Source organism: Bombus huntii, chromosome 1 (assembly GCF_024542735.1).
Source record: "Bombus huntii isolate Logan2020A chromosome 1, iyBomHunt1.1, whole genome shotgun sequence".
Taxonomy (NCBI): Eukaryota; Metazoa; Arthropoda; class Insecta; order Hymenoptera; family Apidae; genus Bombus; species Bombus huntii.
In genome coordinates this window covers 10388932-10408112 of record NC_066238.1, presented here as the reverse complement: position 1 = coordinate 10408112, position 19181 = coordinate 10388932, and the positions used below count along the sequence as shown (strand labels likewise).

The 19181-nt window shown below is 39.4% G+C and overlaps 2 protein-coding genes across 3 annotated transcripts in view; one reads left to right on the top strand and one right to left on the bottom strand.

Moving 5' to 3' along the window:
• Positions 1-19181, bottom strand: part of LOC126863805 (circadian locomoter output cycles protein kaput-like) — a 93234-nt gene that overhangs the window by 71273 nt on the left and 2780 nt on the right. For both annotated transcript variants that reach the window (XM_050614375.1, XM_050614384.1), the window contains one exon: positions 167-258. In XM_050614375.1, coding sequence (XP_050470332.1) covers positions 167-243 — 77 coding nt within the window. In that variant the 5' untranslated portion in view covers positions 244-258. Of the gene's footprint in view, positions 1-166; positions 259-19181 lie in introns of those variants that run through there.
• On the top strand, positions 2299-9276 carry LOC126864037 (uncharacterized). The gene is made up of 3 exons (XM_050614960.1): positions 2299-2479; positions 7903-8028; positions 8105-9276. The coding sequence occupies exons 1-3, from the start codon at positions 2301-2303 to the stop codon at positions 8280-8282; spliced, it is 483 nt and encodes a 160-aa protein (XP_050470917.1). The 5' UTR covers positions 2299-2300; the 3' UTR covers positions 8283-9276.

Below are 19181 nucleotides of genomic sequence, written 5' to 3'. Positions count from 1 at the left end.
TCGTATATCTCTCGATGCGACGCATCTCCATATTACTGAGAATTACCTGATGTATCTTTCGTCGAATAATTTCTAAGAAATAAATATACGATGAAGGTAACGCGTTTGTTAATTCCAACCTCTTCCACCTTGAACACGATTCGGAGTAGAAAAACTGGACTCTTACCCGTACGAGATTGTCGTTTCCGGCACAGAAGTGGAAGACAACGCGCCAGCATCATCCTCGTCCACGTCATCCTTCATTTTTTTAATTATTTCCTGCAATGTAATAAAACATATGATATTTACGTTTATTGCTATCGCGTCGTCGAAACCTATCTTCTTTGAAAGTTCTTTTTTTAGCGAATTACGACAACTCGCTGTCCGAATATTGTTCTTTGAAAAGCTCGAGATAGCTTTGATCGGATACGTCCTTTAGTTATCACGATGCATTTCACGTATCATTTCGAATCAATGGAATAAACCAAATTGTTCCCTTTGTGATTTTAACAAAGAATCAAATAAATCAAAATGTTTTTTCCTCGTTCTATACATATTGAAATTTTCTTTTGTACTCGTAATTCGCGATGGTTAAGCTTCAACGTCTCGAAGCTCTTCTTCTCATACTTGTTTTATCGCTAATGCTCATCTGTTAGGTACAGACAGTGATGATAAAAAGACCTACGATACCGACCAACGAGAAAGAACGATGTACATCACACGGAAGACGGCGATGACAGTTGATTGCTTGATAATACAAAAAAAAATGATAATTACCGGCGCTAATATATAGCAAAAATGACACGTGTCTGAATCATTGCAATCAATTCAACGTGAAGATCGATCGACAGATCCTGTCACGAACTATTTGCAACAAAGTTGGTCGAATTTGTAACGTCGAAAATATTGCGAATACGATAAAAAATTGCAGGTCATGAATAATAGATGAAGTAGGATTCAAGAGAAAGAATTTAAGATTTTTCAGTGAGTCGTTGGCAACTGTAAGATCGCTCGTGATATTACTCCGAGAAGATCTATTACACACTTTCCTTTCTCTTTCAATAGCACGGAATTTATTCGATCAAACGTTCGATGTCTGAAGACTTTCCCGAAAGGATGTGCCACATGTCGATCGGGTTGAGAATTATTCGTCGAACCTTGAAGTGAAAAAGGTTCGATACACTGTTGATTTTCATGCATATATTCTTGTACTGGTTCAATGAATATCTGATGTAAAGGTATACTTTTTCCTTACAATGACAAGATGTGTGGAACGAGATACGTATCTTTCTTTTTTTTTTTTTTCGTTTTAGTGTATAAAAAGTATGGTAGATGCTGATTTTCTATTTTCTAAAAAGTTTCTTGAATTTAGCATCGGAATATACGATTGACGTTTAGCGATTATTTTCGATGGAATTAGTCGATCCGACTTGCGTGTTACTTTAAAAAGTTTATTCTCGATTTGGATTAAATCAAGGAAACGTTGTCTATTCTCTTTAGATTCACGCGTACCATGTATAAAAATTACATAAATTAATTTCATTATTTATATTTTGTACCCTATCTTTCCCGCTTTAAATCGTTATATTGGATGGTAACTACGTGTCAGACTGTGAGTCTAAAACGAAATTACCCTGGATACGTATAACGCGAAATAACGTTAACATGTATTAGCCGTTTATTTATTGACCATACTAAATTATAGCATATCGAGGAAACCGTACTTAGGATCTACCTCGAGACCTTGCAAACTAACCGATGAACATTTCCTTCAAAATCTATCTGATAAATTATGAACATCGATATACATATTCCAATAAATCCTGCAACGAACATATGCCACCACAAGAAAGTCTATAATTAATTAAATTCACCGTAGCTCGCTTCGCTCGATATAGTGAAATACATATAAAGAATCGTGTCAATCGCAGTCGATCTGATTAATAACGAAGTACCTGATCCATCAAATCGTACGATATCTACCTGTCTACCTGCAATTCGCATAACCACAGACCAAGATACGATCGAAGACGTATTGCATGAACGCCCACGCCACATTTCCACTGTCAAAGCAGTCTAAACCTTGTTCGGAAGGGAATCTCGTCAAGATCGTACTAAGGAAGCTATCAAAACGAGCGCATGCCTCCGTTATACGTGTAACTTGCCAAGGAAACGATGGCGTTAAATGGAAACCGACAATGTTCATCGATGCAACGCATAATCCAAGTAATTTCAGTCGGTGGTCGCGAACAAAACATCAAGTGGCGTGGGCCGATTGCGTATTCTCTCGAATAACAACGCTAATTCGAAACAATCAACCGATGCTGCTCAGGATCAACGGTGCCTTTGTTCGCGTTCAGCCAATTCCGCACAGTCGCATTACAGATTTGCTTTTACTCTATCGCACGGAGAATTCCTCGTCCAACTTACAGATGAGCAGCCTGTTGTTCGATGGTTTCCGAAAACAAACGTCGGATCGTATAAACGAAAAGGAAAGAAAGTAAGTGCAGGAAAACGTTTCCTCCTTTTCTCTTCTCGGCGTGTCCGTCTTCGTACCGACGATATTTCGTGCGATCGAGCAGGGTGAACGGTTCTGTTTATCGCTCTTATCGATAAAACCGTTCTTTAAGGAATATTGACTTTCGTTACAATATCCGGAACAGTCGGAATCGGTTCGCTTCGACGCGGCCACGGTACAGTGGTATTCTTTATATTTCCTCGCGTTCACTGCACTTTCCAGTGTCTTGGGACAAGTCGAATACGTTTATCGCGAATGTTTCGTGATACCCTATTTACGTACTCGAGGTTTCTTGTTCCATCGTATAGGGTAGTCGTATGAATGGCTGAGAATCGGAATAACGTAAGTCAGACCATAGCTACTTTTTTCACGAAACGATTCTCTTCTCCTGTTTATTACCGTAGAAAGTTCGTTATATTTTTCCAGGTCGTAAAAACGTACCGCGGTTGAGAATAAAGTTGTAACTTAATTACGAGACTCGAGAGATGATGCTTTTAAGAGTCGAAATACGTTGACTTACACTACTGTAATTTTCAACCCGTCAGATGTATTAATAGAAAAGTTATGCTAAGATTAAAAAAACATCTAGAAAATAGAATCGACCAGTACTTGGCAAACGTTTATATTCTTTCCTCTATTTATCTAAATTTTTGAAAAATAAAAAGGAAATAATATGTTTACGTCGCTCATCCACTTCGTCGTACAACATCCTAACACGAAAGCAAACTCCCAACTGAAAACTGAAAATACGAGAAACTGACTGTCCAATTCGCTTTCGGTATATTTCGAATCCAAACTTATTCGCGCTCCAAGATACGTAGATAAAACCAAGAAGAAAAAGAAAAGAGGAAACGCGTGTATTTCACGACGCAAGAAAGACAACGAAAAAACGTAGTCGTGTCGATTCGCAAGCACGCGCCGGCAAAAAGATTCCGATATCGAGGACGAATTATCGAAGAAAGTTATCGATCGACAGTTCGAATTCTATAGAATGGGACCGTAAGGGTTCTCCATGGTTTCGAGGTAGCTCGACACAGTACGGAGACACACGAGTTTATAGATAGACGTCTGTATCTAGAAGCTGGCGTCAGGTAGGTCTGTGTTGATACATCGGGTCGTCGACATCGTTCTACTATCGCTACGTTGCGCTGTGTGTGCGCTATACAACAGAACTGATAAGGTGACGAGAAGCAACTTACGTGCGATGCACTCGTTTTAAAACCGCTTCAAGCTCGCGGATGAACAATTGCGCGACGTATGGGTCTCTTTCGATCGAATCACAAACATTTTTACGTCTTATCGTCGTTCAGCTATCACAGAGTACGTTATTTAATATCCAACGATCAGATTTTCCTTGTAGTTAAAAAAGAAGATTATCCATTAGTCGATTGTTTCTTCGTTTCGATACGAGAACCAACAAGAAGCACTCTGTTCGATCGACGATGGAACGCACAGATTTTTTAATAACGAAACGAAAATTCGTGCAACGTTATTCTTAAACTATCGTCGTCTTTTGTCGTTCTTACGTAGCTTCTCTTCGTAATTCTACGTATGTACGGTGTTTGGCCGCAGGGAACAATTACACGTAATAAGATATTACGAGAGAAGCAACTTGAAAGAGCGACTTTTTAACGAGCTCTGATATTTTAACGAAGTAACTTTTCAACGTTTCCCTATTTTTTAACGATGTTTTGACTTCAGCAAACCATTTAACTTTAAATTATCACACGAATCAACAGTATCGAATTTTCCCACCGCAAACTTTCAACGACTAGTCTCAACTAACGATAACGCGTAATTTTCCTCTTGAAATTCTTACATTCTATGTAACATAGATAATATATGTAACATAATAATAACATGTATAATTCCAATGTTTTAGTCGGTGATTAACCGCGTCAGGCTAATCGATCCTTCGGAACCAGTTCAATAATCCTACCACTTGAGATCTTCAAAGATCCATCGTCGCTTCTGACTGATATAGCGTACAACGAACGACGATCGATGTAAGAAAAACGAACCGCTGAAACGAACCCAAAACCCTATCTATTTAGCTGTCTGAACATTTTGGAAAATCGCTTGAAAAGCAATCATGCCGCATAACGCGATCCAGATACGTATCTACCACGTAGCGCGATAGTCAAACCTTCCTAGGTGCGCGTTAGAGGCTGACATTATATGGCGCATTAAAAATACGAAGCCGAGGCAGCAACTAGGCAGAGGCGTATCGAACGACCGAAAGAAACAAAGAAAATGCGATACACGGTGTGCATGTCGTCGCCGCCGGTAATATCCAGCCGTCTAGACACTAGACTCTTTGTTCGTTCAGGGGCTGATTTTCGGGGGTTGTTCCTGGTCGAGCGTAGGGTAAACCGTGCCCGTGGACGGAGGAATGCACGAGTCTACGGGAAAGAGAGCAAAGAGAAAGACAGGAAGGCACAGTGCGAGAGCGAAAGAGAGGAGCAACGGTTACACGAGGATAACCCCAAGGTGTGTGCATGTGTTTGGTCTGGTCGACGATCGACACGTTCGTGATCAACGACGACGAAACTGTGGGCCGTGACGGTGCACGCGCGACCGCCCGTCGTTCCACGACTCTTCTTCTCTCGAGCAGCGAGCGCCGGTTAACGACGCTCACCTACCAATTTCGTTTTACTCTGCCGTCTCTGTCCGATTATTATCTGCGAATCGTGAGACGTCTGTCTTCTTTCTTCACGCTCGATCGATGTCCATTTAGAAGGTGTCCGATCGTGTTCGGCTCCTCTTTAGCTCGAAGCTGCCCCTGCGTGTCTGCCGCGCAATCGAAGGGTTGCTGCGATATTGGCACAGCAAATCCTCGATTATTAGAGGAACGATCGACGATCGATGATCGAGACGTTGATTAATGGAGAATTTCACGGTGCCCCTTCGTATGAGCAGAAGTTGAAGGAAATTGCTACGTTTCCATTCAGAAGCTGTTGTTCCTGGTTAATCAACGTTCTACCGTAACGGCGTGATATATATCACGTTTTAGGGGAGCACGGACATTTCTTTAACCGCTTGACGCGTTAAATTCCGTGGGGTTATGTGGTTACTGACGTTAGACACGCCGATAACGCTATAGGACGGAGGGGACACTGATGACCCATAATGTCAATTCTTACGGATGGATTTGAAATTAAAGAATAATTGTATTTCTTGGGAAAATTTGTAACAGCGACAGAGCGCGTTAAATACACCGTAAAGCACTTAGATAATGTATCGTGCTGAAACAAACGACAACTTACGCCTCAATGCCGTAGGTGTGTTAAATCGATAAGGTAACAGCCCATATCGACAAGAAGGGACCTGGTATCGTCAGAGAACAACATTATTCGCGATTGGAAGAGTTTACATAGCTACAAAGACAACGGTGCGATTAAATTATACGTGCGAAAGTCTGGATATTGATATCGAAAAGACTCAAGGATAAACTGCTTCGTAATCGGAAGAGTCAAAAAACTGTGTCTTCGACACCTTAGCCTCGGTCGAGTGAATTAACATACATATTGCATCAGTTGCCATTGATCGATTACAACCACCGATATATCCCGTGCATATAAAATAAATGACAGCGATCGCCGGTTCCTACGTGAATCGAATTAGAAATTTCACGAAAACTATAGAACAGAGAACGTGTTAAAAGGCATTCCACTTATCGTCCCTCGTAGTTGCAAACTAAAAACTTGACGCTGATACCAGGGTGATATAACGATAAGCTGTAAGACCAACGCCCCAAGCACACACAAAAGCACAGGTGCGATGACGCCTTTCAAGAAGAATCGTCCGCGTGTCTTCGTTGATCGTAAAATGCGTCGAATCGACCACGATCGTCGTTACTAGACCGCGAGTTTTTATGCGTTTATGTAAAATTTGTAAGCGCAAAAAATGCAGAGAAAACTGCGCGTAATATGCAAAAGCACGTATAAAATATACAGTTTTGCCCTGCCTATCCGCGATATTTAGTATGTAAAAGAAACTGCTTAGATTCTATTCCTCTATCTGCTTTTATAAAAAAAAAAAAAGAAAAAAAAACGAATTTACATAAATATCCGCGATTCAACGATCACGCTTCATTGTAGCTCCTTTGGGAAACGGGAATATTCGTTTGAACGAGCACGTATATCGATCGGACGCGGGAACCGTTGTTTTGGTAGTCGAATGGCTGAGTTTATCAAGCATCTCCACCTCGGCGCGGATCTTCGTAGCATCGAACTCTTCTTCCTTAACGATATCTCGAAGCACAGGCGACATTCCTTCGCGGAAATGTAATCGCGAAAGTTCACCGAGAGTTTATAGATATCGCGGACATTTCATATATACGTGTGTACGTATCCATGCACATCCAGAAGAAGAGACACGCGGAGAATATCGTAGAGAAGGTAAGACAGAGGCAGAGTCCTTTGCCCCTGAAGCACGGGGCAGGACGTACACGTGGAACACTATATCCCGAGCGATACGCTGTATGTGGAAGGATGAGACTTCGCTCGATTTTAATATCTGCCGTTCGAGTACGAGAACTACGGCTCGCGTGCATTTGCACAGGAAAAATTACATTACGTAACTATATTGCTCTCTTTGGGCTAAAACGTGGCATTTTTTCGTTTCTCAAGACATATCGGAACGTTTGATGTTCCTCGTGCTTCTTCGTTTTCCTAATAAAGTTATATCATGATGGAAGCTGGTACGAAACACTGACCGAATAATTTACATTGAGTGATAAACAAACTCCTTCGGTTTCGAAATAGCAGATAAGATATTTTAACCAAGAGGGGTAGTACAGAACCAGAAATTTCTAATTATATTAATTAAATTTCTCAACGTTGGGATATAACGTTCGTAAAAAGAAAAAGAAAAAAAAAGGATACTCGTGTAATCGATTTATGCGATTTTCGGGCACGTTATACGCGAAGAAAGAAACGAACGTTTGGATGGTAGAAAAGATTCAGACGATTAGTCGTTACCTTGGTTTCCCAAATAAGAAATTCGTGGAACATTTCATTCCAAGAAAAGATCTGTCAATTTTAACGAGTCTACAATGGATCAAAGGACGAATTTCTTTTATCAACTCCTCTCCCTTGTAATCATCAAGAAATTGTTCCCAAAGATATAAATTAATCTCACTGAAAGCAAGTAGTCGTGATTTATAGCGACATAATCGGTTATTAATTAGAAGAGCTGATAGAAAGAAATATTAAAATCTCCACGTGCAAATGGATTAATCCTTAGCGCATATAAAAATGTGTACAAGATAAAATCACCAGCTTCGATCGTATCAATCTTTCAGAAGTCAGAGCCTTTTCAACTTTATTTATGGGATTAATCGATAGATGCGACTTCCTGCGAGCCACTCGTATCTTCTAATTATGTTACTTAATTATTTTCAGAGATACGAAGAAACTTCATTTACAGAGGTTGTACAGCACTGATAACAAATGTACGAGCTTTAGTAATTTAATGATTGCAATGTTACGTCAATGCAAACGGACACCACTTCCAGCGCGTCTTATGACGTAAGACTCGTCGTTTTACTCCTTCGCTCCTTTACTTTTAGTTCTTTATTTGACATTGTATGTATTTGCATTATAGGTCGTTGAAATTGTCCAAACATCCGCCGCATACGAGAAAATATACCGTGCTTAAGTTTAAAAAGATAACGCGATCTCTCGAAATCCCCAGAAACCCTCTAACGGCCAGGAAACGACTATTTAATTCCGAAATAAAACTTTTTGTCGTATATTTAAAAAAAAAAAACAAAGACGTTTAAGACGACGAAAATAATTGATCCATTCGATGGTAAATATAATTTTTAGATCAAGAAAATTCTCTATACGAAAGAAAGTTGCATTCACGCGTGGAACACGGGTACATAATTTTTGTTAGCACGTACATCTAAGTGCGCTCGAGTAAAGCATTTCGTGTTTTTAATATAACTTCGTGATATCATTTTTTCCAAATCTTTTATTTTTCTTCCTTCTCGCGGACTCATCTGAAATAACTGTTTTCGATGAAAGAAAAAATGTAATCTTTTCGCGCATTTTTCTACAAAATTCGAAACGTTCGTACACGTTGAAGGGTGACGATGTACGTGCCCCGATGTCGATTGTATAATTTTAACCCTTTCGTTACGAAGGAGTGTCATAACGAACGGTACACGAACAACCAAATTACCGTTAAAATATTTTATCGCCGTCTTATACAGCAAGTAATCGATAAACTGTAGCAAGAGCGAGTATGGTTCGTATAAACGAATAACTTCAACTGTTTTCACAAATCTGTTGATCGAATAATTCGATTTTGAACTTTGTCCTACAGTGGTGGTAGCTTGCTGATCGTTCTCACTCCAGTCAGAAGATCGACATACAACAAATCACTCGAAAGAACCTCAACGTCACGAGCTCGATGATATTTCTCTGCTTCAATTCTATCGTAATATTAATTCGGTATTTCTTCCTTGCGAATCGGTGATTCGCGTCAACGGACATTTTGCAGCGCAGCTGAGTTTATTTTCTCATCATTTTATCGCGAGGGTCGTATTTACCACTGTATTACTACGCGTAACTTTTACAGCTTACTATGTTTACTACGTTTTTTCTCTAGGCAATAAATAAACTACTACCTCTTTTAACAGGCCATCTTATTTCACTGCGTTTCTCTGCTCCGAATAAAACGCAACAGGTTCACGATTATTCAAAACTGACGAGATTTCTCATCTATCGTAGATACGTACGTACCGAACGCATTTTCCATTCAAATATTCCAACTATTACTTACTATCGTTTGTTGTAATATCTCTCGATGAACTTTATACCCATTACTTTTATACAAAGTTCCTTAAGATCTGTTTTAATTAGCAATCCAATCGTAGCCAATATCCAGAAGATAGACGTAAAGCTTTTAACGCAATTTTCTCGACCCATTGTCTTATCTTACGCGCTGTCTTACCACGAAACTTCTCCATTCTTACGATTATTTGCGATTAATTGTAATTACTTTTTCCACGATTATACGTTACAGGGATCTATCGATTTTTGTAAGAATCCTTAGACGTGTAATCGATCGCTGCGTTTATCCGACGATAGCAAACGAAAACGACGAGATCAGTGGAAAGGAGAATTTCTCGCGAAGAAACGAAGCACCGAGCTGGACGTTTGCCTGTTGGTTCGGCTGCGTTCTCGCACGCGAATGACGCGCGAAACCTATTGCAATTGAACGAATTCGCTTGGTCAAAAATAGAGCCGCTGTATCTAAAGAGGCGCTCGCTGAAAATCGTTATGGCACAATTTCTGATACTCTCTTTTTATTGCGCCATCCACCTCTCGATGAACACCCACGCGGTTAAATCAATGCTGAATTACTTTCTCGGAAAATGGATGCTATTCAAAGATTCGTTGGTTCGTACGAAACACGTGTGCGTCGCGCATCACCTACAAAGCCAGCCAACGAAATGCACCGATACAATGAGACCAACGTGCAGTTTAAACGAATCTTTTTGCGCTCACATTTGATCACAGGAACCGCGCGCATCAATGCGATCTGTTTCCTACTCGTCGCACACGAGCTCGCGAAGGTATATTCGAACGCTTACCGCAGAAGACTTCTCTTACGACTATCTTGTACAACTTATACGAAATGCGTAACGAAACGAAATTATTATATTATATTATAATATATACAGGGTGGTTGGTAACTGGTGGTACAAGCGGAAAGGGGGTGATTCTACGCGAAAAAAGAAGTCGAAAATATAGAATAAAAATTTTTCGTCTGAGGCTTTGTTTTCGAGAAAATCGACTTTGAATTTTCGATCGGTACGCGTGCGTCTATATTTTCGATATATATTGTATATATATTATATATTATACAGGGTGGTTGGTAACTGGTGGTACAAGCGGGAAGGGGGTTAGGTTAGATAATATAGAATAAAAATTTTTTTTTTATTTTTTTTTAATTTTTCCATCGAGACAACGATCTACAGTGAGATCCGTTATAACGTACCGCACGCGTACCGAACGAAGATTCAAAGTCGATTTTCTCGAAAACAAAGCCTCAAACGAAAAATGTTTATTCTATATTTTCGACTTCTTTTTTCGCGTAGAATCAGCCCCTTTCCGCTTGTACCACCAGTTACCAAACTTTCCAACGGCTTCGCGATACAAAGCGCTATACCTTCAAAGCGTAAGACCAACATGCCTAATGTACCATCGATATTCCTATGGTTCTTTCGCCGAATATTCGGAAGATTGCATACGCGGCAACCGTCGCGGACATCTAATAACCGCGTGCGTAGTGGGGATATCGAGGGACAACAAAGAAAAGAATCCGTTGGTTTCGAACCAAAGATTCATTCTGCCCGGAGCTGCGAAGTGCGAAAGGTTAAGCGTCGTAGCAAAGCAAACACAATTAGAGAAACGGATTATTGACTCCTGATAGTTAATTGTTAATCGTTAATTGTTCTTAGTTGTTGATAGTTTGATAAACTTTATCGTTGAACATTAAGAGTATTTCTCGTGGACACATTCACCAACGACCACCTTAATTATAACGAAATTATACGAATTTTTTTTTTTATTTAAAATTTCACATTCACAATTTGTCCAATTTGGACATTTGGTAGAGTATACGAATTTTTGTGGAATTTCGTTAGCACCGTAACGAGACACGACTACCGCGATTGTAATATTGTGTTGGCAACTAAGTGATTGCGGATTTTGTCATTATCCGTAATCACTTAGTTGCCAACGCAATAGTAACACACGAAATGTGTGGAAAACGAATGGGAACGAACGTATGTAAATATTAGGTCGTCCGAAAAGTTTCTTTCGTTCTATAAGGAAATAATGGATGCACAATATTGTTCGTTTTATATTATTTTATCGAATTACGTATGATCTATTTTGTTCTATCAAAATAAAGATCACAACGTTCGACAGATTAGGTTTCATGTTTGTATAAAGATGCATTGTTGCAAAAGACGTGTCTGTAAAAGAAGGACACTTCAACGGAAAACCTAATACTTTTTCGTTAGCCGAAGCTAGAACCTTCGTCAACGAGACAGTTCAATAATTATAATTTCACCGAACAGCGAATCTGTTACAACGATTAAATTGTTCCGTTGATTGCAATTCTTTTAACGAGACGATATAAGGAAGAAACGATACAAAGAAATTTACACCGATTGCCTTCTGGGATATTTCTTCTGAAGATATTGTCGCAAACATATACTTAATGAGAAATCGATATACAGCACGAACAGTAGTCTCAAACAGATCGAATGATAGCCTCAAGCGATCTGTAAGCACCGTATCTTCCGGTTTATTAATATATCTTGTTCGCGAAATGCGTGTTTGCAACAAATGCCTCGTAACTTCCATATAAATTCTCTTAGAAATCCGTTTGAAATTTTGTCGATATTATCACGATAGTCGTGTCTCGTTATGAAATTTCAGAACGTTTTGTACGATATATCGTACACGGGAAGCTTCTACGAGTTTTCCAACACTTTCGCCAGTCATTGCGCGTAAAAGATTCGAACGCGTTCGAGTTTTGAATCCAACGAACGAGTGACGAACGACGTTCTACTACATTACTAAGATACGCGACAATAAATAACCATTGCTCGTATCAGTAGGCTATTTACTACGATTCACGAAGATAACATCCGACGACCGGCCTATTATTGACCTTGTCGCACGATAACTAGCCAGCGACGAGCTTCGAAACATTGTCGAAGAAAATAATTGGATCTTGTTATGCAAGCAGCAACTGGTCCATTCGGAAATTGAGAAAATTTGAGTTCGAAGGTTCGTAGCGATTTATTTTGTAGCGTTACGTAATTTCTATGGGAAGCTCGGATTCAATTTAAGTCTGTTCTGTATGCAGCGTACATAAATGTTAATAACAATGGAAGGACGAAAGAAAATTCAATTCATTGTAAAATCCAAGCACGCGTTTTAAACTGCAGCATTCTGTACAGAACACGCGAGTATTGAAATATTGTATCTAGCGTGGATAAAAATGAATCGATCCAATCCTTTCTTTTTTCTTCTCTCTCTCTCTTTTTTTTTTTTTTTTTTTTTTTTTTGTAACACGTAAGCGTATTAAAATATGTACAATTCAACTTTAGACGAGTTGAATCGACAATTCGATGTTTACCGTAATACGATCAACTTTGTTGGATTATTCGGAACAAATAGCAAACAAATAGTGGAAGTAAAATCGTGTTAACATATCTCGTAAATGTTCGAATGGATTTTTTTCAAATTTACACGCTGCGTTGCTTCGTTCATCCATTTGAGCAAACATTTGTTACTCTTTCATTACTACTTTTTAACGCATTACCGTATTCGTATCGAAAGTACCGGCATGTACTTTTAACCGATATACATAATTCTTCTTAAGCACCTTTTAATTTCTTATTAAGAAACGCGCCAGTTAACAGGCTCAATTATCGTGTGAATTATTCATTTTTCACGTTCGATAATCTTCGCTTTTCGCAATTGCTTTTTTTCTCCTTTTAAGATAACGAGCGATAGAAAATTTGTACTGCGTCGTCGTTATTCGCGACAAGGAATATTCCCTCGAATTTTTCAAACGGACTGCAATAACGTTGCGACTTGTTTACTGTACAAGATAAGATATCGAATGCTACGTAAATGCATGCTAGCGACGCAAGGTTTTCGCTAGTTGCGTAGTTAGCATCAGCTACTATGTGCGGTAAAGCCTCCTGTATCCTAATTACCATTATCCAAATATTCTATAATATCTGACCTTCTGCTGTACAAACGTTCTTTCAACCAAACACGAAACTCGTTATGCTAATAAATATTCTCTCCAGTTACAAATACAATATATCGTTTATTCGTATTTCATTTACGCGAGCAAACTAACGCTGGATTTGAGATACTCAGAAACTCGTAGACGAGACCCTATAGTAGAAGCTGTCGCGCTCCATCGTATTAACTTTAATTATTATACAAACGCGCGTATTCTTCGAATGAATATAGTATACGATGGCTTATCTGTATTTAAAGTAAATGTCGTGTGTCGAAACGGAAGATGGTCGAACGAAATACGGAAACAACTGATCAACTTCCGTTTTTCAAAACCTTGTTATCTTACTATCCGAAGTAATAAGACGAGTCGAGAAGGACAGCTAGAGAATTTGTATTATCCGTTATCCAAACTATTTGATTTGAATAATCGCAAGCTGCTCGGATACAGATGAGATTCCACTGTACTGTACGTTATACGCATCGTGGCACGAAAGACGAAAATAAACGACGAGGATGCACTTTCTCGCAACCAGGTATTTGGATAAGAGCTTCGATGGTGTGACACACAATAAGAAAGCGACTTTCGTAAGAATATACTTTGAATTACGTTTCTACATATCTTTACGCTTTGCACGGTTACCCGCGATGAAAGATTTATAAGGTCCACTAGCCAAAACGATAAGGGGCGATTGCAAATAAACAATGACAAGTTTCTTCGTCTCTATTTAACACTTCAGGGACTGCAAATGTCAATTCGCGCCTTACATACGTCTACTACCGTTAAATAAAACAGTAAAAAAAAAAGAGCAACAATGGATGCTATGAACGAAACGTTTCTACGTTACATGCTCGAATAATACGAAAGAATTATCGATGTATCAGATATAATATCGATTGCTCGGAAAGTTCGTTCTGATTTTTAAGGAATTTAATAAAACGATCAATTTTGCTTAGTACCTCTCCGTCGAGGAAATTGTTTTCAAGCATATCGCGCTAAAAAAAACGTCACTAGAAGTATCTTTAAATATGCTCGTTGATTTCCAATAAAATGTTACACGTTCGTTAAACTTCCTTCCAATTTTTAACTCTTTGGTCGACGTTAAAAATCAGAAGTTTCTCGCCGAAAAACCTGAAAGCTTCCGAAAGGATGGAACGTCCAAATTGCGCGAAAGATGGAGAAATGTCGTGAAACGAAAAGCCACGTGTATAATTCGATAAACGTATTTCGGGTGGAAATGTAAATCGGAACGAGATTTCCGAGCGACCGTTTGAATGTTTTTAATCGGTCGAAAAGTATGCGAGAACTCGTGCTATATGCTTGTCAGAGCGTACGGTGGTCAAAGCGTGGAGCGAGTGGAATTTAATACGAGAAAACCGATTGTTCCATTAGCTGAAAATGCTGTTAGTTTGAGCTGTTAGAGAAGACTCTACTATACTACGGCTACTATGTAGACAGATAGTCTGGAGAGGAAACGGGGTTGCCATCGAAACATGTTCACCGAAACCATCGATGTCGTGGTGAACTTTTTGGTCATCGGCCTGAAACGATATTTCATTGGCTCGCAGCTGCACCTGCGGCAGGTGCAGTTCCGATGGAAATAAGAAATTCACGAGCCGCTTTGCAGATTTGACTAGCGAGAAGAATGACCGTATCGTTGAACCCGGTCACACCCGGACGATTAAAATCGTTAACTCTTTTACACGTCGGAGCTCGATTTGGTACGCGCGAACGCGGCTACGTCAAACCGCTTCCTCCTTAACACTTTGACTGCCACGTTGGCCATTGGTAACCGGAACGCCTGAATTTCTCACAATTGCAAAAATTGTATGAAAATTGACAGTTAGGGCATTTTGAGTATAACCGATAAATTAGAAGACACTTTGAAATGAAAAGTGCACCATTGAACAATTGAACATTTTTATTAGAACATCGATAAAAAAAAAAATAAGAACGAATCTTGCATCTAACGGTGCACTGTGTTTGCATCCATATCTTTGAGGGATAATCTACGAATATTATTATAAACACAGCTTAAAAAATAATCGTAAATGCTGCTTTATTATAATCATGTAATTAAAGTTACAAGTGTGCACATACCTTACTATTATACAGGGTGGTTGGTAACTGGTGGTACAAGCGGAAAGGGGGTGATTATACGCGAAAAAAGAAGTCGAAAATATAGAATAACAATTTTTCGGTTGAGGCTTTGTTTTCGAGAAAATCCACTTTGAATCTTCGCTCGGTACGCGTGCGGTACGTTATAACGGATCTCACTGTAGATCGTTGTCTCGATAGAAAAATTAAAAAAAAAATTTTATTCTATATTTTCGACTTCTTTTTTCCCATAGAATCACCCCCTTTCCGCTTGTACCACCAGTTACCAACCACCCTGTATATAGCATGAGCAAATACTGTTTACTAATATCTTCTACACGTTTCAACAATATATTCTGCACGTTTTGCTTACGACGAAATAACAAATGCGAATGGTTTGTTGAAATAAACAAAGCCTTGTCATAATATGTCGCTATCAACTGTTAGTAAAGTGGTCAGCCGTGACCGCCAATAAGATAAACGGTCCATTGAGGAAGAATGTTGTCTTATATCGTGAATTTGTTATTATTTTGCCATTATATGCTTTGAATAATAAAAATACTGCCGCGGCGTCCTCAACGAAACGTGTGATTTTGGTGTGACAGTCAAAGTGTTAATTCGTTAACTTTCCATCGCGAGACCATTCGAGCGATTAGCAACGTTCGTATTAGCAACGTGCACCGGCTTCTCATCGACCGTTAAGATTACCATCGATCAAACGCTGAAGTTTCCGAAGGTGAACACGCTAAGTTATCTCCGCTTCGCTTTAAGAATCAACGTTCCATGAGATCTCATTTGGATGCAAGATATTAACTTTCAAGATAAGTATGTTCTCGAGGGAGGAAAATTACGAGTTCCATCGTTTCCGAACGTTCTTTCTCGAAGCAATCGATATCGATCGTACGTTAATCTCTATAGAGCGTTCTATCTTAGGAAAAATTGAACGGAATCGAACAATCATTAGGAAATGAAAAAGTGCACAAGAATTACTATCTTCTAAGAAGCTTTGAGCAATTAGCGAATATTTATCTTTTCTCTCCTATATCTTGCAACGAATTTTACCTTTTCTATTACGTTTCTTATTTGCTTGCGTACATACTCGAAATGATTCGACGAGTCGAATACAGATTTTTCACAGACTTCTCGGTGTTTCTTATCCGATTTACCGCCAGTGTTTTACGCGATCAAAGGACCATTGAAAGCCAACACGTAACACCTGATCGATCGTTCCATGAGCCCGACTAGTTGTTTTCCTGCGGATTTGGCTCGACTATCGCACCCGGCGTAGGATTAACGAACGTTCTAACATTTAGAAATAGAAGTATCGGTGCCGAAGACGCGCGCACGATGAACGTTTCGTACAAAAATCGCATACAAATAGCAGCAAACAATTACCGTACTATTTGAATATTCCATATTTTTGGATCCGACATATACACGTACGAATAAATTGCACTGTCTAGAACGATATATCTTTTCACCAATATTATCGATCGCTCGTATACGCGCAAGATATTCGACCATAATATACAGGGTGGTTGGTAACTGGTGGTACGAGCGGAAAGGGGGTGATTCTAGGCGAAAAAAGAAGTCGAAAATACAGAATAAACATTTTTTTTTAATTCTTTTTTTTTAATTTTTCCATCGAGACAACGATCTACAGTGAGATCCGTTATAACGAGACGCGATAAAGTGCACGCGTACCGAGCGAAAATACAAAGTCGATTTTCTCGAAAACAAAGCCCCGAACGAAAAATTTTTATTCTATATTTTCGACTTCTTTTTTCGCGTAGAATCGCCCCCTTTACGCTTGTAGCACCAGTTACCAACCACCCTGCATATTAATAGAAAACATAACGCGGAATGCGACGAGTATGAAAGTTATGCGAATGAGAAAGACCGTGTAAATCCGTTAAACTAAAACTAACGACAAACAAGTTTCTGATCTTTTTCCAAGAGAGCTGCGCGTCAAGCATCACGCGGTGCAGCAATGTCGGAAGCGCGTTGACAAAGCGACGCTCGGGAAATCGCGTAAATGTAAACGATATTTTTACGGGCTGCAGCATCTCCGCTGCGTGCAATGCCAAGAATAAATATTAGCCGGTCAGGCATGTAAGCGCGTCACTCGCCTGACCTAGTTTAATCCACACGATCATCCTTCTGTGCTAATTAAGTAGACACGTCCGCTTTATTAGTAGCCACTCTAACTCTACGATGCTTGATAACGAACACCATCGTTTATTCGTAAAAATATTTTTGACTCATGTGCGATAACCGCGCACGAATCCTGCCAAGACGTACAAACTAATGGCAAATTGATAATCCCAGCGGTGTTCGACTCGATTCGCGATAAATTTGAACGATTTGTCGAGAGACATCGGCGAGTAACGTATTTCGCTATTTGTTTCATAACAAGCAGGATGAATATTTATGCATTTATAGGATATTTGAAAATTGCACACGATTCTCGTAATACGAGAAGATACGTGAAATATCCAAGGTACGATGCTTAAATCGTGCAGTAGCTGCTATTGGCAACTAAGTGGTTGGAAATTTTGTCATTAGGTGGTAAGTGCAGGATTTTCTCATTCTTCGCGTCTCCAACGTATGTTAATCACATTTTACATACTACAATTAACGTATGTTAATCGTAGAAACCCTCTCACCTTTGCTTAACTTCGAGCAAATTCATCTGTTTGAAGATATAATTGGAAAAGTAGAAATTCGATAGAAGGTTGCTCTATCTATTGGATTGGCAACTAAGTGGAAGATACGTGAAATATCCAAGGTACGATGCTTAAATCGTGCAGTAGAGCTGCTATTGAGTTGGCAACTAAGTGGTTGCGGATTTTGTCATTACCACCTAATGACAAAATCCGCAACCACTTAGTTGCCAAACCAATAGATAGAACAACCTTCTATCGAACTTCTATTTTTTCAATTATATTTTCAAACAATGGCGAGAGGGTTTCTACGACTAACATACGTTAATCGTAGTATGTAAAATGCAATTAACATACGCTGGAAACGCGAAGAATAAGAAAATCTTGCATTCACAGCGAAACGACGAAAGACGCAACGTATTATCGTGGAATGCTTGAAAGAGATACGGACGTTTTAATTTATAGAATGCAGAACGTTAGAGAAAACTTGCGATGTTTCAGGAGTTTGCTGTAGTCGTGGAACCGTTCGACAAACTTACGCGAGATGCAAACTCGCGCGTAGTTTGCCCGTCTGTCGATCGACGCTATCCGCCTAATCAAAAATAGGCGGTGATTTATTAATAATTCGTTAGTCGACTAACCGACAGCGTCGTACTAAAAATAACATCCTATCGAACGCTTCTTGTACGTGAACCGGCGTTAAGCCTCGTTCTCACGTAAACCGTGCAAGACGTTGAAGAAACAGATGTCACGAACGAAGGAGAATCGAAGCGTCGTTCGTACTTTATTCGATCGAATGCTAGGGAAATAAATGCGAGTCACGAGACGACAACGATAACGAATTTGTCGATCGATGGCACGATCGAAGATAATTACGACGCTCGAGTTCTAATCGAAGCGGATGGAAAGAGAATTCCCGGTTAGATTCCTCCTATAAATACAACGGAACAGACGCAAAGTATCTAGGTCAAGATGAACGAATTATGTTTACGCGTGCTTACGCTTCGCCGAGTTTCGTCCGATTATCGTTGCTAAATTTGCTGTTTCGATAATAGCTCGTTCTATCGTTGAAACGTTATTCCATGTACACCACAAGATAAGTTTCCGATCGAGTTGAAACGGCAAATCTGTATCTT